The sequence below is a fragment of the Prionailurus viverrinus genome, chromosome B2 (genome assembly GCF_022837055.1).
Source record: "Prionailurus viverrinus isolate Anna chromosome B2, UM_Priviv_1.0, whole genome shotgun sequence".
Lineage (NCBI taxonomy): Eukaryota > Metazoa > Chordata > Mammalia > Carnivora > Felidae > Prionailurus > Prionailurus viverrinus.
In genome coordinates, this window is record NC_062565.1 from 130,728,618 (window position 1) to 130,752,702 (window position 24,085).

The following is a 24,085-nucleotide window of genomic DNA, read 5'->3' on the forward strand; positions in this document are numbered from 1 at the left end:
AAATCCAGAGAGATAATAAGTAGATTAGTAGTCGCTAGGGCCTCGGGGAGAGGAGGATGGGGAGTGATGGACTATTTATTAATAGGTACGGGGTTTCTTTTGGGGCCAATAAACCTCTTTTGCAAGTACAGAGTGGGGATGGCTGCATAACACTGAATATACTGATAACCACTCAAACTGTGTATTTTCAAAGGAGAATGTTATGGCATGTGAATTATATCTCAATAAAGCTGTGACAAAATGTTAAAACATTTGGCTGATTTATACTTCAGGTGACTCAGGCTGTAGCAAAGCTGGGGATGTCCCAGATTCCTCAGAAGGATCTTTTGGAGACTGTTCGCGTAAGAGAACAAGTAACTACAAAAAGGTCTAAGCAAGAACTGCCTCCTCCTCCTCCCCCAAAGAAGAGACAGATTCCTGTGGATTTGGAAGCTAAGAAAAAGTGAGAACAGATAGAGACATTTTCTAAACACAGTACCGCACATAATGTATTTGTACTAATTACTAATCATATGCAAATTTAGATGTAATTATTGTGATGGAAATTCAACTGCTAAACCACTCACTGCCCCCCAGCCTTCCAATGTTCTCCTTCCCACTGGCTAAGCGTCTAAATGGTCTCTGGTGATTTTATTTATCCTGTGTTTAGTCTGGAAAACCGTGTGACAGAACCCTTCCTTCTTCCTTTCCATCATCTACCTAGGGAGGATCTGACTGTCCATGATTCTGCATTTATTCTTTCTTTCACCACACTCTGAGAACCCTGGCAGGTTTGCTTTAGATAGATCTCCTTATTCTTTATGCCACTCCTTCCTCTTCACATTCAGCAATACTTCATTCAGGGAAGTCATTCCTTTGTCGTCCCCTTTTTCTTCCTTTCCCCCCTCATTCTTTTTTCACATTTCCTTTCTTTTTTTGTTAATTCCTTTGTCAGATTCATTAACAAATTCTTTATGTTTGCCTTAAGGATCCATCTTTGACATACTTTTTTTTGTTTGTTTGTCTTACTGATTCAAAGGAAACTCAGGAATTTTAGAAAAGGACTAATCGCAGCTAATATGTAGCAAGCATTTACTAATGTCAGATACTCTGCTAAGCTGCGCTGTGTGACAGCCGGGTAATGTACCTCAGATACCCTATAGCAGCTGATCCTTCTATCAGCCCTTTTATTCTCTCCCTTTTATAGGAGGATCCGAGTGCTTGGGTAAATGGGCAATTATTTTGGGCCAGAATAAAAATGATATGGTTTCCCCAGTATAGCTTCCGTAGATGAAGTGGGATTCCAGTTTTACCGGATGATTTTCATTTTGGTAATAAGGCTGTGTTTCTCTGCCTCTTACCAGCATCTCCCTGTGGAGCCAGAGTACCTCCAAGGTGCAGGCAGCAGCTGTGAAACCTTTGCTTCTGGAGCTGGGGCAGCACAGGAGGAAGATGCTTCTGATGCTAATAGTGCCATAGATCTTTTGTTTCCTGAGTGTCTAGTTTCTGCCAGGTAGATCTGGCACTGTGCCTCTCCCGTGCTGGCTTTGTGCATTTGGAAGGAAGAAAGGTTATAAAAGACTAAGGGTGCATTACTATAAAATCTTAAACATGGTCGTGTTGTGTGGAGTGCATTCTGCTGCGGGAAACAGAATACTATACCAAAAGTGACCCAAACAATGAGGTCATTGATTATCTCACAAGAAGTCCAGAAGCAGGGCTTTCACCATCAGGCTTGTCCTCTCTGGTCCCAAGATTCTGCTGTAGTACTGGGCATAACATCCTTGTATAACCCGATTTATATGCGGGAAGGCCAGTTTTTCCTTATTTATCTTTTTTTCTTTTTTTAAATCGGGGAGAAAGACCTTGCCTGGAAGACATCAGCTAACGTCCCCCGCGGTCTCAGTGGCCAGGATTCAGTCACTTCCCTGCCATGGGTGCATGGGAGGTTGAGACCGTCTGGCCATTTTGCTCTCCTGTCATTGCATTCTGGGGGACTTGGACAGCAGAGAAAAGTGTGGGGAGGGGAATGTCTGTTAGTTGAGCAGCCAGCTGTGAGGACCATAGGCTTCCAGTCCGTGGTTTGATTGGTGCAGAAATCCCTTCAGTTAACTCCTGGACACAGAGAAGCTTGTGTACATCCGGTTCATTATGATAGGCAGTGAGATCTCATTGTTAGAAAGGTTATTTTTATGCCCAGCCCAAGTCCGCCCCCTCCATGTCTCCCTGTATTTGCTAGTTCTGCTGCCTGGGGTGCCATAGAGCGGCACCAGCCTTCAGTATGGAACCTCCTTAGTATTGCAGGGAGTTTCATATTCTCATTTCTGCTGGCCTTCGGTGTAGAGGATCTTCAATCCATTCCTAGTGTGACAGGGTTTCCAGACCCTTTAATACCTTCAGTCTGCTGTAGAAACCACTGTTCGCTTGTCTTAAAATGGGCTCTCTGAGCAGATAGGAGCTTAGTATCGTTTATAATACATGCTTCAGAAATGGCAGTTTATTTCCTCTTCTTTTTTCTTGGTGCTGCTGGTGGCTGGCTGGTTTAGCCTGCTCAAGGTCTGGAGGGGTGGTCATTTCCTATAATCTAGATCTCTGTTGACATGGCCTGAAACCATTGCTACCTTGTGGCGTTCACATCACCCTTATTTATATTAAAGGCAGAAATGGTCTAAGTCCCCAAGGTCCTTTTATATGTGTGATTTGGGGATGGTGTTCCTCTTCTCTGAAAGATTAAATAGAAGCCTGCTGTTAAGATGACGGAATGAAAGTACCACTGTTTGAGGGACACCTCAACCATTGGTTATTTATCTACAGTGTCACAAAATCCCTTTACACGTTACAGGGAAAATTGATCTTGATGAAAAACCAAATATTCACAACTCGCCAGAAACACTTTAAGCTGTTTCCCAAGAAGAAACAGACAACCCGTGCTTACCCTAAAGTACCTAAAAATACCCAGAAGTTCTTTTGAGAAGCTCTGTGGGTAGAGCGCTGGTGAGGAGGACAGACTATCTGGTTTGAACCAGAGCTCTATCAGCTGTAGCTTTGTGGCCCTGGGGCAGTTGTTTAAAACCTCCTCAATTTCTTCATCATTAAAAGGGATAATAATAGTATAGGTGTCTGAGGGTTGTGGTGAGGATCACTTAGTAAGACGCACAGAACACTTTGAAAAGGGCCAGGTACATGGCTGACAGTCAGTGACTGTTTCTCCTCTCATTTTTCCTTGCTGTGGTTCCCACAGGCCTCTTCAGCTTTGTCCACTCTTTTTCTTTCCCACCATCACATCTCAGTTCTGGCTCAGGGTGCTACCGCAGCCTGTTTTTCTCTGGTCTTGCCACCCTTTCTTCTTTCTCCTCAGTGGACACTGGAAGGTAAATCCAGTCATGTCAGTCCTGTGCTTTCAACCCTTCACGGGCTCTCCCTTGCCCTTTGGTTAGCCCAGACTCCTTAATCTACCCTGCAGGTGGGTGTGGTTGTCTGCCCTTGTCCTTCCCTGCCTAGTACTCACTTTTCCAGTCACGCCTAATCACTTGCTGTTTGCACAGTGTGGTCCTCCCTTTCTTTGTTCTCCCTTTGCAATGAAAACATTTACTAGGCACAGTATTGCTGTTGTGCTCCAGGAAGGCATCCACCCCCCCCCCCCCCAACCACCTCCCCTGACTAAATTAGGAGCCATAACTGTGAATTCCTGGAATCAGCATCTGGCAAGTTCTCTGGTGATTGCCTGCTACTTTCCATTGCCTCTCCCAGACTGGAAGCTCTGTGAGGGCTGGGATTGCGTCTGATTTATCTTCATAGCAAGAGCCCAGTCCAGCACCTGGCATATACTGGGCTCAATAATTACGTTAAATGAAAGAAGGCATTAACTTTAAGAATATCTGTATCTTTTTTTTTCTTTCTGTTATTTTCTAATCAAATCTGTTTTCATCATCTACAGGAGTTTGTAAAAATCTAGGTATTTTTTACAAAGCTTAAACATTAATTATTTAAAAAATATTTATTAACTTTACACTATTATTTCTCTTTTCAAACTTTTAATTATAAGTGTGTGGTTTTATTTTGTATGGTTACTAGGTGTCTGTGTTGCCTTTGTTTCTTTTTTTTTTGAGGAGTATTTAAAACACATGCCTGAGGGGTCTTTTGATTGCTCTGTCTTGAGCCAAGTGAAACTATAGAAGGATAGGAATGACCAATAGTAACATCTGAATCTTAAATCAGGTTTGACGCTGTAAGTGCTGAGCTGTTGAGCTGCATTTTGAAATCAAAGACTGCCATTCAGGCCGCAGAGATAAAAGGGTATAAGAAGATGCAAGAGACTTCAGAAGTGAAAAAGAAGTTGAAGGTAAAACATTAAACAAAAACATCCTAGTGAATAAAATATTACATCAGGTTAGATTTGCTGTTGACATAAAAGTGTGATGGGATCCAGAGGCTTCCTGTAAAATAAATGTAGCCATAAGGTAGCTTTTAGGACGTTGTAGTAAATTTTCAATCCATCAAGCTGGCTGGCATTCAGACCCCTGTGCGGAGGAGGAATTTTTTTGCCCCCTTTTTCTTAACCTCTGAGATGTGCAGGAAAAAACATTTTCTAAGGTGGTCTAGTTATTAGTATTATTTTTTACTTCGATTAGATCTACTTTAGTCCCTAATAATTGCTGACTTAGGGTATGCTGAAGATATTTTGATTGCTGAATGCAACAGATGATTTCAAATCTCACAATCCCTTCCGATATATTTTCATTACAGAAGAGACACATTAAAAAGAAATAAATACTGTTAAAATGTATGGGATGTTAGCTCCGCTACTTTGTTCCTGCTGTGTGACTGTAAATTGTGCCAGGAGATTGTAGTGACTTATGTCTTTGGTGCTCATTAAGTGTGTGAGAGCCTTTCACGAAGGAGTTGGACACCTAGAGCAAGTCTGTAGTGCCGTCTACACTGGCAATGGAGTTTGTCTGTGAAGAGTTTGGAGAACATTTCCAAAACAAGATGTGTATAAATATCAGTGGTATAAGCTAGAAGGTGGTAGTACCATGGGAGTTGAGAGGAGGCCAGGATTGCATCTGTGTGTGTACTCGGGGAAGTCCAGGGATGAGGTAGCACCATGCCAGAACCACAAGGAGCTTGCTTGGGGCTGGGCGTGAAGGGCGCAGCAGGCAGGGGGCGCCCCTGAGCAGAGGTGGGGAGGTAGACAAGTTGTGTTGTGATAGTTTCTTTCTTGTTCTGTTTAGTGCTAGGTGTGCGTGTAAAAGTAGTTAGAGAGTTAAGGTTGGAGAGGTGGTTTGGAGTCAGACCCTGGTTGACATTTTGTGTTTGGATGAGAAGTTAAGACTGACTTCTGTCTTATCATTGCATTGTAACTGCTCTTATTTAGAGGTCACCATTGACTGTTGGTTTCTAAATCCAAAGGATGGATTTGTTTTCTCATCTCATCCGCTGCCTCTGTAGCGTTTGCTGCTATTTACCCTTCCTTCTTCTAGTCTCACAGCCTTTGGCTTCTGTGACCAGTGATCATTCTAAAATAGACATCTGATCAGGCAGCTCCTATGCTTGCAATTAACTAATGGCTTCCCGTTGCAATGGGGACAGAACCTAAATCCTTAGCGCCCCAGCATGCAAGGGCCTTCGAGGTGGTGCTGTTTCCTCTATGAGTCCAGCCTCAGCTCCTACCAGTCTCTACATACACCCTGAGCGCCCCACTCCTGAATCCTGTTCTTTTCTCACTTCCCTGCCTTCACCACGTGCTGTTTTCCTTGTGCAGAATGGCCCTTATTAAGCCTTTATGCTGTGTGGCTGAAAAGCCCTCTACTCCAGTAAGCCTCCTTTAGCCTCATTAGGAAGAGTTAAGTGATTCATCTTTTGACTTCCATGTTGCTTTGACAGAGGAATGTGGAAGGTTGTTACCCTAGAAGCACCATTATCTGAGCCCTCTACACAGGGAGTTGGGAGGGCCAGAAAGGAGAGCTGTGTGCCATCATTTCATATGCTTCTTATAGTTCTGAAAGACCGGTAGATGATATTAAGGAGCATTGAACAACCCAATTCTCAAGGGCACTGAAATGGCAGAGAATTTGGAAGTGAGAGTGATCTTTATGAACCAAGTTCCAGAAAATATTAATAAGTTAATTTCCATTCTATGATCTAGGAACAATTTCACTTTTAGAAATCGTTACTATAGAAATTGTTTGTTACTATAAGGGATGATTGGCGGCTCCTATATTTTCCTTTAATAAGTTTATTTTTTTGTTTTTTTAGACAAGTAGTTATAGACGCCAAAAGGGTTTTGAAAAATGCGAAATGAAGCAAACTTAACCATCACTTTTATCTCTAATTTTCTTTGCAAATTGGGGCAAGATCAGCTTAATTGTGTTAGAGTAAAGGAATACCTTGCTCCAACTGATGTATACCTGGGTGGAGAATCCCTAGTTCAATCTGTCATCACCATAGAAAGTAGCAAAAAATCAATTTGTATGGAACAGGTAGTAATTCTTCTCCAGTATGATGGTGAGTTTTTGCATTGATACTTCAATAAAAATAAGTGGTGTTTCTTTGAATCTCTGGTTATTTCTTTATCTTTGTAACATGGTTGTTTTACTTAGTCCCATTAAAGCTGTGCAGAGCAAAGTAGGATAGTTTATTTGACAGAGCCTATACGTGTAGAAATTAGAAGTAGGATTCTTCTTTGGTTTGTCTGGTTGAAATAATATGGGTTGCCTAGAAGTTTTGATTGTGTTATTAGGGGCGCTATTTGAGTAGTTAATTTTCTCAGTTGCGAATTGAGGAGTGGGAGAAATTTCAAATACTGACTGTTTATCCATATACCTCTGTGTGTGTGTGTGTGTGTGTGTGTGTGTGTGTGTGTGTGTCTTCCTGATTTTGTTCAAATCTTTTTTACTAGTTTTGGAAAGATTTTGTCTTCCCTGTCTCTGACATATAGGGGCATTGAGAATATCGAAGTATAGAGACATAAATATTAAAATTAAGAGCCGTTCTTCAAACATGAGGAACAAAATGCTTCAGTTTGGGTTCCAAAGCATATTGTTATAGTTTAAAATTTATGTATGAATTATGCTGTGGTTGAAATTTATGTTAGAGTCTAAACTTATTGTAATATCAGACAATAGTGAGGCTCAAAATATTTCCGTTTTTCTTGTTGATTAATTTTTGTTCAGTGTCTCTGTCATAAAATATTCAGTTCATTTGACTCAGTTATTTTTATTGTGTGGCATAGACACTGAGGTTATATGTATGTGAATAGATATCCTGGATCTAAAACACTAATTTTAATTATTTTCTTTTGATAGGAACTCATAATTATAATGTGCAACTTTTTTCTTATAAAATCAACCAAAGGTTTATATTATTTGTTTGAATTTGCCTTTTGAAATTTAAATCAGCTTTGGAATTCTGTGGGGCAGCCTGGAATTACATAGTTTTGTTTTATAGTATTTCTCCTACCTCAACTTTGACTATAACACTGAAAGAGAATGTGGGAGGGACACGAAACATGAAAGTTACAATAGTATGCACATTATATTGAGAAGAAGGTTTGCAGTATTCTTATATTGGAATTTTATTTCCAGGCATTAGAAAAAGAACAGACAGAAAGAAGCCCCAGACTGAATGAATTAAACCAAACTGGACAAATCCTTTTGGAGCAAATGGGAAAAGGTAAGACCCTTGATTTTTTAAAAAATGTGTTTTAGATGATAGCACTGAATAATATTTACAGTTTGACAAATTATATATTTAACACTTTTTTTTTCTAGAAAAGTGGTTTTCAATTTTTTTTTTAAGCTTTAAGCAGCAGAATCTTTTTTCACATGAAGTCCTGTGCTGAAGCTGATGACAAAACAGAAAAGTGAAGTTGTTCTGCTTTTCTGTAGAGTCAGACAACCTAAAGCTCTGATATCTTAGCAGAATGTTTGAAATCCACTGATGTAGAAAAATTTAAAATCTCCTCCTTTGACATTATATATTGGGACCTTTTTTTGGAGAGGGGGTGGCAAAAGAAAATTTTATGTTGGAAATCTTTGGGAAATGAAGTTACAGTAAGGTCAGTTCATTAAGATCGTTTGGTTTTTGATCACGTTCAAATTAATCTGTTAATTTATTGCAGATAACATTTTATAGTTAAATTTGAGAAGGAGTTGCTTGTCTTGGAAATTTTTACGTGTATTTAGAAACTTTTTTTTTCCTTTGCCATTAGCCCTCAGTGACTCTGGGGAATGTAAAGATGAATAGTTTTGATATCCACTTTGCATATGATTCTTCCTTTGGTTTAGCTTTGAGAGACCTTTCCTGTAAATCCTATTCCTTATTCTAGTGTTCTAGTGATAGTAAATGCTTTGGAGGTCTGCTGCAGAGTTCTTTTTTTTTTTTTTTTTTAAAATAATGACCAACATTCAGTGAATATTTATTATATCAGAGCTCTTTGACAAAAGCCACAGACGCCCAAAGCAGAATCAGGAATACTAGTTTGACAAGAATCTTCAGTGTAGTAGTTGTCAGTCTTTTTAGTTTTTAACTTTTTATTCTGGAAAATGTAAATATATACAATGCAGAGTGATGAACCTCCTTATACTGATTACCTAGCTTCAGTAATTAATGATATTCTGCCATTCTTGAATTATCTATACCCCTACTCATTCCTCACTCCTTGTTATTATTGTTTTTGTTTATAGTTTTTTTAAAGTAAAATTTACCTACCTTGAAATACATGAAACTTCACTGGGTTGTTTTGAAAAGCCTATACCCATAAAACAATATGTGGAAAATTTCCATGTCTCCAGAAAGTTCCCTCATGTTCCTTATGAATCAGTCAGCTTTCCATACCCCCTGAAAATCAGATTTTTTAAAACTTTAGATTATTTTTGTCTCTGCATTAAAAAAATGTCATTTAATTATATATATATACACACTGGGGACATGTAGACATACACACATTTATATACAAAACTATCTGTATGTCTAATATATGTCCATTTATTGGAAAATTATGCAAATATAACACTGTCTATCCATAGGTATTAGTACAGCTTAATTTATTTTTTTCTTTAAATATAAATAAAGAAAAATTTATTCAAAAACGGTGTTTTCATTCAGAATCCACTTAGCTCAGTGTCTTAATTACCCTGGGTGAGAGGACCCCACGTGGAGATTACTCTTTCAGGTATTTACTTGAAGAAACCTACAGATACAGAGAGACCATAATTTCCCCTGAGGTGCTGATTGAATAATTATAATAAATTGTGTGTTGAGTTTATGTCTGTTACAATTGTAGGTTCTTCACTTCTGCATTAATATTGTAGTTTGGGAACCAGACTTTGTCTGGTATGAGTGTGGGGTGCTTTCATGAGTCTGGGTACTGAGTTTGCCCTCATTTCTGCGTCAGCTTTTAGGCGCTATGTGAGGATTCGTAAGGCTGGTGGAGAAGACTGCCTAGGGGAGGAGTTGGTGAGGGGTGTTATGTTCCAGTGAGAATAACAGTAAATTGGGAAATAGGAGACCTCTGGGTCTCCTGCCCTTTCCTAGTTTTGTGTCCTTGGGTGACTCATGTAACCCTTTTATTTCTTTGCTTTCTTGCCCAGAATGTGAGGCACTCACTAGCATAGTTCAGCTTCTGTCACATGCACTCTTACTGTGAATAGATATGTACTGAGATATATACTCTGGAAACGGAGATCATGTCAAAGTTCTACTTGCAAAGTATCAAGTGCAATATCGGGGGCTATATCATCTGTGGCTTTGTAAAGGAATGAATTTTGTGACGTAATGTGGACTTGTTTAATTTCATGGGAAACCCTTTATATTTCACATGACCATTTTATTTTTGGAGCATTTAGTAGGACTGGAAATGCATTCATTACAGGATCCTAATTTTATTTATTTCAAAAGACATATTTAGGATGGGGTGGGAAGCTGGGCACTGGGGATGTTGGTCTGAATAGGACACTTATGTTCTGGGTTTACTTTCTTGCTTTTTGAGCAGTGTGTACATTGTGTTACTGAGATAAAAGTGATTTTTTTCAAAATCTCCCCCACTATCTACCATTTTATCTGTTATTCTAATTTTATAGTATCGCATATTACTTCTCTCCGTGTGGTTTTAGTGCTATTAATTCTACTGCTCTTATAAAGCAGAAATGTTGAGCAGAAATGAAAGCACAATTGGGTGCTTCTTGCTGTCCCTCCCTTTTCCCCAAGAAATTTAAAATAAGTCCTAGAGTATGGATAATTAACATAGAGGAAGTTTTTCACAGAGTGTAATTTGACCAGAGTCCGCCTATGTAAGCATGCAGATTAATGATTCAGCCCATTAGAAAACAAGTCTTTGGGGGAAAAAAAAGAAAAAGAAAAAAAAAAAAGCCTTTGGTAAAACAGATGTTCTAATAATCATGTCATTGATTCCTTCAAAATAATTCCATCGAAAGTCCCACCACAGTGAAGTTTGATGGGACTTATATGCCTTGTGCATTTGAATTATGTTTTGTGGTACCTTATATAGCATAAAAATGTTTTTAAAAATGGAAATAATATATTTTATTTAACTTTCATGGATATTATAATTGTTTTTCTTGATTCAGCTTATCTTTTTCCTAGAGATTGTCAACAAATAAAATAGAGTAGCTGGGCACTGGATGATATGGCTTTATGATGACATATATTATGACTAGCCTGTGGAATTTGATGGTGGTCCTAGGTTTTGTAAAATTTCTCTTGATTCCAATAGTGATAGATGGAAAGGTGTAAAGTCAAGTAAGAGTAAGTGCCATGAATATGTTATATTTTATTCCTTTTAGGTAACTAGTAAAATGATGGTCTATTGATTTGGGCTTTTGAATAGTCATTTAAGAGTTGGATGTTCTATAGAAATAGAAAATGTATAAATCAGGATCTCTGGGAGCAAAACAGTTATTTTAAAAGACAATTATTTTAGAGGCACCTGGATGGCTCTACCGGTTAAGTATTCAACTCTTCATATTGGCTCAGGTCATGATCTCGCATGGAGCCTGCTTGGGATTCTCTCGGTTTCTCTCTCTGTGTCTCTGCCCCTCTCCTGCTCATGTGCATGCACACACAAGTGTGCTCTCTCTTAAAATAAACAAACAAACATTTAAAAAAGACAATTATTGGGACACCAGATGGCTCAGTCGGTCAAGTGTCTGACTCTTGGTTTCAGTTCAGGTCACGATCTCATGGCTCATGAGCTCAAGCCCTACGTTGAGCCTGTCAGCTCAGAGCCTACTTGGGATTCTCTCTCTCCTTCTCTCTCTGCTCCTCCTCCTCCTTCATGCGTGTGCTTTTCTCTCTCCCAAAATAAATAAACTTAAAACAAAAGAATTCTTTTGAAGAGCAATGTGTAGTTTTCTTTGCTTGATGTGCAAATTGTGCTTTAATTATTACCTGATATCTGTCCAACCTGCAATATCTCCAGCTTAGAGGAGAGGAGAGGAGAGGAGATTTAAATTTTGAGAAATGGTTTGAAGGGGCAAAATGAGTGAATTGTAATATATTGTCAGTGAATAATTACCTCCTACCTGTTTTCAGATGAGAAGGGATAATTTTCCATCTCAAAAATTTTACCAGCTTAATCTCCTTTCTCGTTTAGCATAAACTGCTCTGACGTGAAAATGAAGTGGCTGATGTTATTACTTTGCCCCCCTAGAATAGAAATGACCTCATAGAAGCAGAGCCTGGCTCTCCATTGCTCAGAGAGTTTGTCAGGAAAATGGTGATTTGTTTTGTTTATAACCCTGTTAATAGAGACAAATGAACTTGGACTGTGGTGTGAATGATTTGCCAGGGTCTAATATTCTGTTACCTGTGTGATCCTGGCCAGTGAACTTTAACAGCCGACATGGTTGATATATTCAAATTATGTCCCGTCATGTTTGCATTTCTGATTTTCTGTGGGTACAGTGTATTGTAGGATTTTTAAAATTGCATCCTCTGTCGCTCGTAAGTGACCTTTTGTTTTACATGCCATTTTATTCCTTAGGGCTCTCATTACCCTGGATTTTGATTGTGTATATTTACAAAGCACCATTGTTTTTTTCCCCCTCCTACTCAAATAATAAAGATGTTAAGCCCATTCTTTCAACATGCATGCTCTCCTAAGGAGATGAAGACTTCTTTGCAGATTTCCCATCTTTTTTCCTAGTATTTTTCAATGATTTGATGCATTTTATGTTAAGGGAAGGGCCGTGATAAAACTTACTATTACATAGAACTATTATTTTTATGGACATTCTTTACCACTCAAAAATACGGTCTAAAATTATGTCAGTAATAAACATAATGGTGTTTTTTCTGATGTGTTAAAGTAGATCATCTTACCACTGCTTTGATATTTTGATCTTTGCTGGTCTGTGTGGGGCATGCCCGGTAGGCCACTGAAGCCTCTCGGGCCTGGCTGCTGGCCCTATTTTCCTATACTCACCAGGTTGCTCCCTGCAGTAGGGCTTCTCACCATTCATTCTACGGTTCCTAGGACACTATGGTTTGGTCAAACCAGACTCTTGAGCTCCCTCCTCGATTATTTAGCCAGTTGTCTTTTTTGTGATGACAGAGGGTTTACCTTCTCATGTCAGAACTTGACAGGTCCACATAATTCATTGTATTTCCCTGGTTCACTGTAGCAGCTAGCAGAGTGGTAGGATGCACACAGTTTGTATAAAAGGCAGTGGCTGGAACTCCACTGATGTGCCTCTTGTGACAGCAGTACCACTCCCGAACTGCTATTTCAAGCTTCCCATCTCCTGCTTTGGTCAGGGAGTGAAACAAAATTAAGTTTATTTATTTTGACAGAGAGAGAGAGAGAGAGAGAGAGAGAGAGAGAGAGAGAGAGAATGAATGAGAATGTAAGCAGGAGGAGTCGGGGAGAGAGAATCTGAGCGCAGGGCCCGACACGGGGCTTGATCTCCCAAACCACGATATCATGACCTGAACTGAAATTAAGAGTTGGATGCTTAGCCAACTGAGCCACCATGGCACCCCTGAAACATAGTTATTTCTAACAGTATCATTGTAATTTTGTTGTTACGTTAAAAGGGACTTAAAGGAATGATCATTATATGTGACATCGCCTCATTATTTTGAATAGGTCAGAATGTTTATAACAAATTGAAAACAATTTTTATACTAGCATATGAAGTGTCTGCTTATTTTTTATGTCCGCATAGAAGGTATTCCTACTGAAGAAATAAAAAATGTTCTGGAGAAGGTATTCTCAGAATGGAAGGATGTATCTCAGCATTTGGAAGATCTGGCAAGAAAGATTCAGCTACAGGAAGATATAAATGCTTACTTTAAGCAGCTTGATGATCTTGAAAAGACCGTAAAGACAAAAGAGGAGTGGGTAAAACACACTCCCTTTTCAGAATCTCCCCAGCAGTCCTTGCAGAGCTTGAAGGACTCCTGTCAGGTAAAGAGATAACCATCCAGAACATGAAAGAAATCCTATGTCCAGTCCTGTATTTAGAAAAGATGCTACTTGTATCATGAACGTTAGGTTAATGCCGCTCTGATTCACTTTCTGTGAGGATGTTCATCTTCAGTGACTTCTGTGACCCTATTTTCTCTTCCGTAGCGGGAACTGACAGATCTCCTCAGCCTCCACCCCAAAATTGAAAAGGTGCGTGCAGGTTGCTCAGCCCTGAAGTCTCAGCGCTCCACCCCGGATTTTGTCCAGCAGGGCTTTGATACCTTTCTGGGCCACTACCACGCTGTGCAACAGGAATTAGAGCATCGTCAGCAGCAGCTAGAGAACGGTAAACCCATTCTCTTGGTTTTCTTAGTAGATGACTCCACTGTCCTCTCAGTTTGCCTTAATGTAAAAATTAGTCCCAGGTGCCTCAGTTGGTTCAGTATCCGACTTTGGCTCAGATCATGAGCTCACAGTTTGGGGTTTGAGCCCCCCCCCTTGGGCGTGATGTAGTCAGCCCAAACCTGCTTCGGGTCCTCTGTCCCTCTCTCTCTGCCCCTCCCCCACTCACGCTCTTGCTCTCTCTCTCTCTCAGAAATAAATAAAACATTAAAAAAATTACTCCCCATATTCACACAAAGAGCACACGTGTTTGTTTTATACTAGCCACATTCTGTTTTCCTCTGTGCCTGCTACTGTTCTGGGTCTTAAAGTATATTCAGAGTATTTCCTGGATTCACACTTGTCTGTAAAAGTGCAAACAGCTTTCACTTGCTCTACATATAATGATTCTTCTTTTTTTTTCTAATGTTTATCTTTATTTTGGGGACAGAGACAGAGCACGAGAGGGGGAGAGGCAGAGAGACAGGGAGACCCCGAATCCAAAGCAGGCTCCAGGCTCTCGGCACAGAGCCTGATGCAGGGCTCGAACTCGTCAACTGTGAGATCATGACCTGAGCCAAAGTCGGATGCTCAACCGACTGAGCCACCCAGGTGCCCCTACATATAATGATTCTTAAAGAGTGTTTTGAAAGGTGCTCTTCCTTCCTTTTCTTGAAGGAGGCCAGCTAACATCATTACTAGTAGAAAAGGAACGATCTCTTACTTTTTGCTCAAAGTGGTTCAGGTTTTAGCAATACCATCTCTTCTTTGAAAAGAAATCATGTTTCTTTTTCAAAGGCTGAAAAATTATAAAGAGTTTTTACTTTTGGAATAAACCTGGTTTTGGCACGTTAACTGTTAAGTGTTTTGAGAGCTCATCATTCATATGTTCTGTTTTTTCTCCTTAGCTATTGTGTAAGTCAGGAATTGTGTTGTATTATGTAATGTTATGGGTAATGAATGTTAAAAAGCTGTATGTTGAACCATACCCTGCCTTGTGGCAAATATATATTTTGCAGTGACTTGTAGGAATCTGAATGTGTGCATGGCAAGCAATTGTGTCATGCTGTCTTTCTTCTGGAAAGGCATTTGGACACCATGCTTTTTTGTTCATTGAATTCAGTTAACCTACAGTGTAAAATAAATGTTTCAGAGTATTGCTTTTAAAATTTCCTGTATAAAACATGCCTTCATATTGATTCTTGTCAAAAATAGAAGCATATTTTGTAACAGTAAATTGAGAAAGCAGTACGTTAAAATATCTATTTAACAATACGGAATACAACATAGTTCCTGACCTGAAACTGAAAAAAAATTCTAAATCTATTTTTTGTTTTTAATTGTGGTAAAATAGGCATAAAATACAATTTACCATGTTAATGCTTTTATTTTCTTTTATTTATTTTTTTAAAGTTTTATTCATTTCAGTAATCTCTGCACCCAATGTGGGACTTGAACTCATGACCTGGAGATCAAGAGTTGTGTGCTTCTCCAACTGAGGCAGCCAGACACCCCCCCACCCCCATTTTAACCATTGTAAAGTGTAGAGTTCGTAGTGTTAAATATATTCATGTGGTTATGCAACCACTCCCCAGAACCTTTTCATCTTGCAAAACTGAAACTCTATACCCATCAAACAACAGTTCTTCATTTCCTCCTCCCTACAGCCCTTGGCAACCACCTTCTACTTTCTGTTTCTATGAGTTTGACTATTCTACACACCCCATATAAGTGGAATCCTATAGCATTTGTTTTTTGTACTTGGCTTATTTCACTTAGTATAATATCCTCGAAGTTCATCTATATGGGTAGCATGTGTCAGTTTCCTGCCTTTTTAAGACTGAGTAATATTCCATTATATGTATCATACCACATTTTTTTTCTCCATTCCTTTGTCAAGGGCATTTGGGTGCTTTCCACCCTTTGGCGGTTGTGACTAATGCTGCTGGTTTCTTAACTTTTGCTTCTAGTTGGTTTTGCTTCTTTGTACTTCAAATGAGCTTCCTTCCTTTCCACACAACGGTTGCTTGTCTGTGATTTTTACATCAGTGGCTGAGGTAGACATCATTCTGGCTGGCTTTTGCAGTCATTATTTCTCAGAGTACCTGCGGTAACCTGGCTGTCCTGTTCTGTTAACGCCCACCACTCTGTAGGTGGCGATTTGTCTACACCCTTGAGTTCAGAGGAAGACCGGGTGAGGGGACCCTGGTTTTCTTTTATTCTTTGTGTAGCTACTGGAGAAAAGGACATTATATGAGACAAAAGAAACATTGTAGTACCATCTTTAGAGAGACATTTCATCATGATGAAATGAAGAAAAAATGATAGTGAGTTAGTTGATATTTCAAACATCAACGTCCGCAGGAATGAAGTCACCATATGACTTTCAGAAATGCCAATGGAATGATTTAGCTTAGTAACTAGCGGAGACCCTTTTAAATTTTAATTACGGAGTTTAACTTATTAGCTATTAGGATTCACTTATATAGAGAAGATTAATGGTATGTATAATGATAATAATAATAATAGGTTTCTAACACTATTTTCTAAAAGTAAGTATTTTTAAATAAACAGAACTGAAGAGCCAACCTGCACATGCATATTTGGAAACATTGAAAACACTGAAAGATATACTAAATGATTCAGAAAGTAAGGCCCAGACATCTTTGAATGTCTTGAATGATCTTACAAAGGTGGAGAAAACCCTGCAGGAGAAAAAGGTAATATATATTGTAGGTCTTAGAAATCTGGAGTCCTTCTCAATACCACATATCACTTATTTTGAAGTATTTTCAGCTACCTAAAAAAATATTAGCTATTTGTGGTCAAAATTGATCAAAAACTCCTTATAATTTGAATGTTAGTTACTATAATGTAGGACGTCAGTTGAAAGAAACTTACTAAATATGACTAATAAAATAAAAGCATATTTTGTCCTTCGATTACAATTAGTCTAGAATTCTCAACGTGTTCATAATCTGCTAAAATGTCTTGAATAAAATGAATATTACTTGAGTTGATGTGTTCTTTTTTCTGTGTTGAATAAAAATGCTTCTCTGGTCATTCAGGATATGTGACTGTGCGTTATTTCATCAGATAAAACAGATCAGCCATTGAGCATTGCACACTGGATCCTCACTGAGTGTATTGTTACACTGGATTTTAGTGTGGAGAATATATTATTTCTGGCCCACGCACAACTCATGAAGGGAAAGCTTTAACGTTTTTTGGTTATGCTTATTTTTCTCTTATGATTTTTACACAATTCTTTTTTAGTTGAATACCTCTTAAAAAGTGACCTTAGTCTGTGTTATAGCCCGTATTATTACATGTGTACAAATTATTGTGTGTATTTTTAATCTTTAAAAATTTTTTCCAGGCTCTTGATGAAATCCTTGAGAATCAAAAACCTACATTATATAAACTTGCAGAAGAAACAAAGGCTTTGGAGAAAAATGTTTCTCCAGATGTAAAAACAATGTATAAGCAAGAATTTGATGATGTTCAGGGAAAGTGGAACAAACTAAAGGTCAAGGTTTCCAAAGATCTTCATTTGCTTGAAGAAATTACTCCCAAACTTGGAGCTTTTGAGGTAAATCCAGAGGCCATTAGGACTTTATCAGAGAGTAAAATGGTAATTTATCATGTAAGACTCTAGTATGTATTATTTGGATATTTTGCATTTTTTTCTAGTCCCACATTTATTATGTATATAAGTTGGGATTTCTGACTTGCTCTTACTGTGCTGGAGAACACATTTGTTTTTGTTTTTTTGTTTTTTGTTTTTTGTGGTTTTTTTTTTGCTTTGCAAGAGAGCTTCTTGGTAGAGGTGAACTGGATCTTAAAGAAAGAGAAAATTGCTTAAAACTGGTGAAAGTAATGTTTCAGGGATGAGGAGCTGGCATGATATTCAGACCAGTGATTAGGTTGCAGGGGAACTTGGTTAGAGTGGTAAAATTGCCCACCTCGTACCAGACAGATGAGTGCTTGAAGCCGGTTTTTGGAGACTTCTTGAGACAAATCTGAGCTAGGCTGTCAATAAACGGTGTCATATTGGGAAAGCAGGTCAATTGAGGGACATGAAAATTCAGAAGTAGAATCCTTTCCTACATCTGAAAATGCTGACAGATGAAGCAGTGATGAAGTTCCAGAGGAAGGGGCAAATGTTAGGACCTAAGGAGAAAGTGATAAAAGTCAATGTCAGGTAAGACAGGATTTTAACGTTTCATCTGGGAGGAAGATGGAGAAGTGGTCTCCAGAAAATCACCTGGTTTTCTGTTAGAAAAGGTCTGGATGAAGAATAAGTCCATCACACTCTGTTCTCCGTCCTCCTGATATCTCCTTACTTTGATCTGTCGTGTTTTGTTTTGTTTTCCCACTCTTGTATCTCAAGATAGACTTATGGTATAGTGCCTGGCACAGAGGAGGCACTCAGTAAGTATGTTTCAATGAATGAAATGAAATTAGTAATAGATTTAAATTTGGGTATATGTTAATATGTAATATAATATATTGTATATATATACATATATTTGGATTTAGTTTCCAAGAGAGTGTATAAATGAGATGATTTACATATATATAAAATATATGTGTCATATGGATGTGAGACTTTTGTGAAGCATGTGATATAGTGAAAAGATTGAAAATTAAGACAAAATTTATGAAAGTGATGTTTTAAAAATCAAAATCAGGGAATATGTGGTAGAAGAGAGGCTGGTGGACTCTACAGATCAGTGTGAAGGTTCCAGAAAGATGAGACAAGAGTGGTGACCACTGAACTGCCCCAGTGGGCAGTTCCAATGAGTGACCAGGAGAATACAGATAGTGAGGTTTCCCTCTCTCTCTCTCTCTCTCTTTCTCTCTCTGTGTGTGTGTGTGTGTGTGTGTGTGTGTGTGTGTGTGTGTGTCTGTTGGTAGTGGAAGGAATTTTTTTTCTAAGTGTAAACTTCAGTTTTATACCAAGGCTGAGCTCTCCTTAGAATAAAGCATTAATTTTGGGGCGTGTGGGTGGCTCAGTCGGTTAAGTATCCAACTTCAGCTCAGGTCATGATCTCAAAGTGCATGGGTGTGAGCCCCCCGTCAGGCTCTGTGCTGACAGTCCAGAGCCTGGAGCCTGCCTCAGATTCTGTTTGTCCTCTCTCCGCCCCTCCCTGACTTGCACTCTGTCTCACCCTGTCTCTCAAAAATAAATAAATGTAAAAATAAAATAAAATAAAAAAAGAATAAAGCATTAATTTTTGAAGAGGAGTGTGTTGTGTGTAGCTTAGTATTTTTGAATCATTTTACTTTGTGAGTGGATCCACTTCCCCTTATCTGCCTTCAGTTATAATTCTCACCAACTTAAAAAAAACAGAATTACCCTTACTCATGATTGTAAAATTTTGGTTATGGCTCAGGCATTGCATTATCAGTGGGGCCCAACTGAAGTGATTTTGTACCCTGCCCCCCCCCCCCCCCCAGGACATTTGTTAATGTTTGGAGATTTTTCTGGTTGTCACAACTTTAGGGGGAGGGGGTGTGCTCTTGGCTCCTAGAGTGCAGAGGCCAAGGTTACAGCTAACGCACAAGAATTCCCTCACAAAAAAAGAATTTTCTGGCCCTAAATGTCAATAGTGTGAAGGTTGAGCAATGCTGGATTAGAGATTTCTCATCTTTTCTAAAGAGCATTGCTTTGCTTTCAAGTTTAAATCTGAGATGCAGTTAGGGAAATTAACAGGTTAATTTTCTTTGGACTTGGCAAAAGTGTATTTTAGGGTTACCTAAATGTGTGCCAATATTTTAATACGGAGTTTAAAGAAAAGAAATTGTCTTCCAAAACGCAGAAGAGAGTCCTGTGGTTATAGTAATCCAGCTTTAGGCTTTCCTGCACTGTTGTTACTCATGTAGCCAGTCCAGGCACCGGCATTTGGAATGTGTGCCAAATTTACTTACGTAACGAATACCCCAGATATTTAGACTTTTTAGTTGTTTTCACAGTAGCAGATTTGTAAAGTCCAGCTATTCTTTATTTTTTGTGTTTAACTACAAGATTGTTGACGGTGTTTATATTCCCTAATTGTGCAACCTCTTTATTGAAATATATATATGTGTGTGTGTGTGTGTGCGTGTGTGTGTGTGTGTATTTTAATTTTTTTTAATGTTTATTTTTGAGAGAGAGAGAGTACGTGCACACGCGGGGCAGAGAGAGAGAAGGACACAGAATCCGAAACAAGATCCAGGCTCTGAGCTATCCACACAGAGCCCGTTGTGGGGCACAAACTCACAAGCTGTGAGATCACAACCCATGCCGAGTTGGCCGCCCAACCAACTGAGACCCACCTAGGCACCTCATATTTTTTAATTCTAAAGAAAACTTTTACTCCTTTATTTGCTTTGTTTTGCAGCATTGCTTTGTTACTTAATTACTTATGGTTCATTTAGGACAACTTAATTTTTCATCCAAAGTTAGTTACAATAAATATTCATTTGCAGGTTAGCATTTTTCCCCCCTTTTCAATGACCCGATGTACACTTTTTGGCCATTTAAATTCTATTTGTCTTTAAGGCATGAGGCACAGTAGGCTTTTGATTCATTGTTATTTTATGATGGTGTTTCTTAGGAAAAAAGTGGTTGGCTTGTTTATTTTTAAAATGGATTTTTAATTATATAAGTAATGCATAGAGACTGTTCATTGTGAAGAAATTGAATAATAGAGAAGTATTTAGAGTGAACATTTAGAGTCTCCCCCCACCCCCATACCATTTCCTTTCCTGAAGGCAGTTAATATTAACAACGGGTCCCATGGAAAGACATTACATGCTCATAGATTGGAAGAGCAAAGTTAAAATGTCTATACTAGCCAAAGCAGCCTACATATTTTGTGCAGTCCCTATCAAAATACTAACAGCAGTTTTCACAGAACTAGAACAAACAATTCTAACATTTGTATGGAATCACAAAAGACCCTGAATAGCCAAAGCAATCTTAAAAAAGAAAAAGCTGGAGGCATCATAATTCTGGACTCCAAATTATATTACAAAACTGTAGTAATCAAAACAGTATGGTACTGGCACAAAAATAGACACAGATCAGTGACACAGAATAGAAAACACAGAAATAAACCCTCAGTTATATGGTCAATTCATCTTCGACAAAGCAGGAAAGAATATCCAATGGGAAAAGGACAGTCTCTTCAACAAATGGTGTTGGGAAAACTGGACCACCACATGCAAAAGAAAGAAACTGGACCATTTTCTTATACCTTACACAAAAATAAGTTCAAAATGGATTGAAGACCTAAATGTGAGACTTGAAACCATAAAAAAACCTAGAAGAGAACATAGGTAGTAGTAACCTCTTTGACATTGGCCATAGCAACTTCTTTCTAGATATATCTCCAGGGAAACAAAAGCAAAAATAAACTATTGGGGCTACATCAAAATAAAAAGCTTATGCATAGCAAAGGAGATAATCAACAAAACTAAAAGGCAGCCTTCGGAATGGGAGAAGGTATTTGCAAATCACATATCAAATAAAGGGTTAGTATACAAAATACATAAAGAACTTATATAAAAACTCAACACTCCCCAAATCACTAATCCAATTAAGAATGGACAGAAGACATGAATAGACATTTCTCCAAAGAAGACATACAGATGGCCAAAAGACACATGAAAAGATGCTCAATATCACTTACCGTCAAGGAAATACAAATCGAAACTACAATGAGATAATCACCTCACACCTGTCAGAATGGCTAAACTCAAGAACACAAGAAATAACAGGTGTTGGTGAGGATGTGGAGAAAAAGGAACTCTCATGCACTGTTGGTGGGAATGCAAACTGGTGTAGCCACTCTGGAAAACAAGATAGAGGTTCCTCAGAGAGTTAAAAGTAGAACTACTCTGTGATCCAGCAATGGCATTAATGGGTATTTACCCAAGGAATAAAAAAACACTAATTCAAAGGGATACATGTACTCTTATGTTTATAGGAGCATTATTTATAATAGCCAGGATATGGAAGCATTAACTGATGAATGGGTAAAGAAGCTATACATACCGTGGAATATTACTCAGCCATAAAAAGAATGAAATCTTACCATTTGCCATGACATGGATGGATCTAGAGAGTATAATGCTAAGCAAAATAAGACAGAGAAAGACAAACATGTTATTTCACTCATGTGGAATTTAAGAAACAAAACAAACATGCAAAGGGAAAAAGATACAAACCAAGAAACAGATTCTTAATTATGGAGAACAAACTGATGGTTACCAGAGGGGAGGGGGCTGGGGGCTGGGTGAAATAGATGATGGGGATTAAGGAGGGCGCTTGTGATGAGCATGGGGTGATGTATGGAATTGTTGAATCACTGTTAAAAAAAAGGGTTCTTGCTAGAGGCTAACATATTCCAAGTAAAAAGGGAAAGCTTATGAATGTTATTAATTTTAATCATTTTTTTCACCCTAATAGAAACAAATGATGTTGGAGCTCCATGAGGGACATTTAAGTAGTACACAGATGCATGAACTTGGAGTATGAATCCCCTACTGAAAATAATGATGATGCCTTTTATTGGCACAGCACATTTAAACTTTGAACCCATTCTACAGTACTTGCAAAAGTGTCGTTATTTGTGTGCAAATTTTAGTTTTCTGTTACTTGTTGACAAATAGTGTCTTTTTTCATCTGCCTACGTTTCCTTTGTCTGCATGGCTGGTTTCTCTGGACAGGTAGAGGTTTGGCCTGCGTATTCTTATTCAGTGTCATGTTCATGTAAGTTCTTAAATCTTTTTTTTTTTTATCTATTCCATGCCAAAGTAATGACCTCAGTTCCTGTACTTAAGAATTAAAATTAATTGGTGCTTTTAAAACCCACTTCTTCCAGGCAGCTAGACATGTAAAAATATATGAAAAAGTTTTTTAATTATTGATTTTACTTGATTTTCTTATGAGTTATGAGAATTAAATATAAAATCCTAAGAGGCTGTTTATGTATCTCTTATCGCCAGTAATGATGTCTTTGGATTCAGGGGCTTCAGGTATTTTGTATTGTTTCTTTTTCCCTATTTAAATTCTTTTGTGGTGCGGTATCCCTGCAAAATCGTGCAGCTGTCCCCAAGGCCCACACAAAACTCTGTCTTACGTTTACCACTGCTCCTCCCTTTCAGACACTCCTGTAGCCTCTTCCTGCTTTGTGCAGACTCTCAGTCCCTTGCCCTGACAATCCCATTGCCCTTTAAATCTGACTCCAGCTTCTAGTCGTGCCCTCTCAAATCCATCTTCTACAGTGGTGTCAGAGTTCCACTTCTGGAAAGTATGTGGTTGTCTTTGCCCTGGTAATAGAGAGTGCACTCATAAACAAACATCCTAGCTTCTGCCCCTTCCTTGTTCTGAAGCCCCTCCTGCACTGTGCCCCCTGTCCCCACCCCCTCCTTCCAGAGCTGAGTGGGGTGAGGAAAAAAACAGTGTAGTGGATCACAAAGACCCCACATTGGATAATTGCCTTTCTCCGGAAATGTCACTTGCTTGCTAGGAATTCACATCTTCCTCTTCTGAGCTCATCCTTTAAGAATAAGCTTGTTCCACAAGCAGTCTTTCGTCTCACTCACCACCATACCCCCCAGCTGATTATTCCCTCCTCTGTGATTCTACTACGCCTCGTTCATGCCTTCACAGTCCCTCATTTCAGGCCAGTTTTTTTTTTTTTTTTATTAAGGCTTGACTGTGTGTCTGTCCTCCCCCCCTGAGGACTGAGCTCTTTGACTACAGGAACCCTGTGTGGCAAGCAACAAGCAAGTGGGTGTGAATAATTGGTTTGTAGGTGCCTGCAGGCATCTTACCAGTCACATTTCTCTACGAAGTTGGGTCTCTAAAATCTAAATGCCCGCTTTCATAAATGACGGGACCTTGTATAGTCACACCCCTTCCTTCAGTTGCTGAGCACTCAGAGGCACACACTGGCCCGCTGTGCTCTGGCCCAGCCGGTGGAAGGGGATACGCGGGAGCTCTGAGACATGCAGAACCAACCAGGCTTTGAAATTACTCTGGAAGGCACTTCAGAGTAAAAACGCAGTGGTAAATACCTTGTAAGAGTAACCTGCAACATGGCCGATCTCACTTTTTTCGGGTAACATATACCTGATACAGTGATTTCATAAGGTCTTTTTCCCCCCTCACTTTGAATGCATTTTACTTTACTAAAGGGAATTTACTTTTACTAAAGGGAATTGGTGCATTCTAAACCTTACATTTAAGAACTCTTGTTAGTTTCAGATGATAAATGCTGTAGCAGTGTCATTGTTGGTCTTCCC

The 24,085-nt window shown here is 38.8% G+C and overlaps 1 protein-coding gene across 5 annotated transcripts in view; it reads left to right on the forward strand.

Annotated features, from left to right (window-relative positions):
• The window catches only part of UTRN (utrophin), a 481,942-nt gene that overhangs the window by 106,081 nt on the left and 351,776 nt on the right, over positions 1–24,085 (forward strand). For 4 of the 5 annotated variants that reach the window (XM_047859243.1, XM_047859241.1, XM_047859244.1 and 1 more), the window contains 7 exons: positions 273–442; positions 4,198–4,321; positions 7,563–7,650; positions 13,164–13,405; positions 13,571–13,751; positions 16,361–16,506; positions 17,166–17,378. In XM_047859243.1, coding sequence (XP_047715199.1) covers positions 273–442; positions 4,198–4,321; positions 7,563–7,650; positions 13,164–13,405; positions 13,571–13,751; positions 16,361–16,506; positions 17,166–17,378 — 1,164 coding nt within the window. The remainder of the gene's footprint in view (positions 1–272; positions 443–4,197; positions 4,322–7,562; positions 7,651–13,163; positions 13,406–13,570; positions 13,752–16,360; positions 16,507–17,165; positions 17,379–24,085) is intronic. The other variant, XM_047859242.1, reaches the window with a different exon arrangement.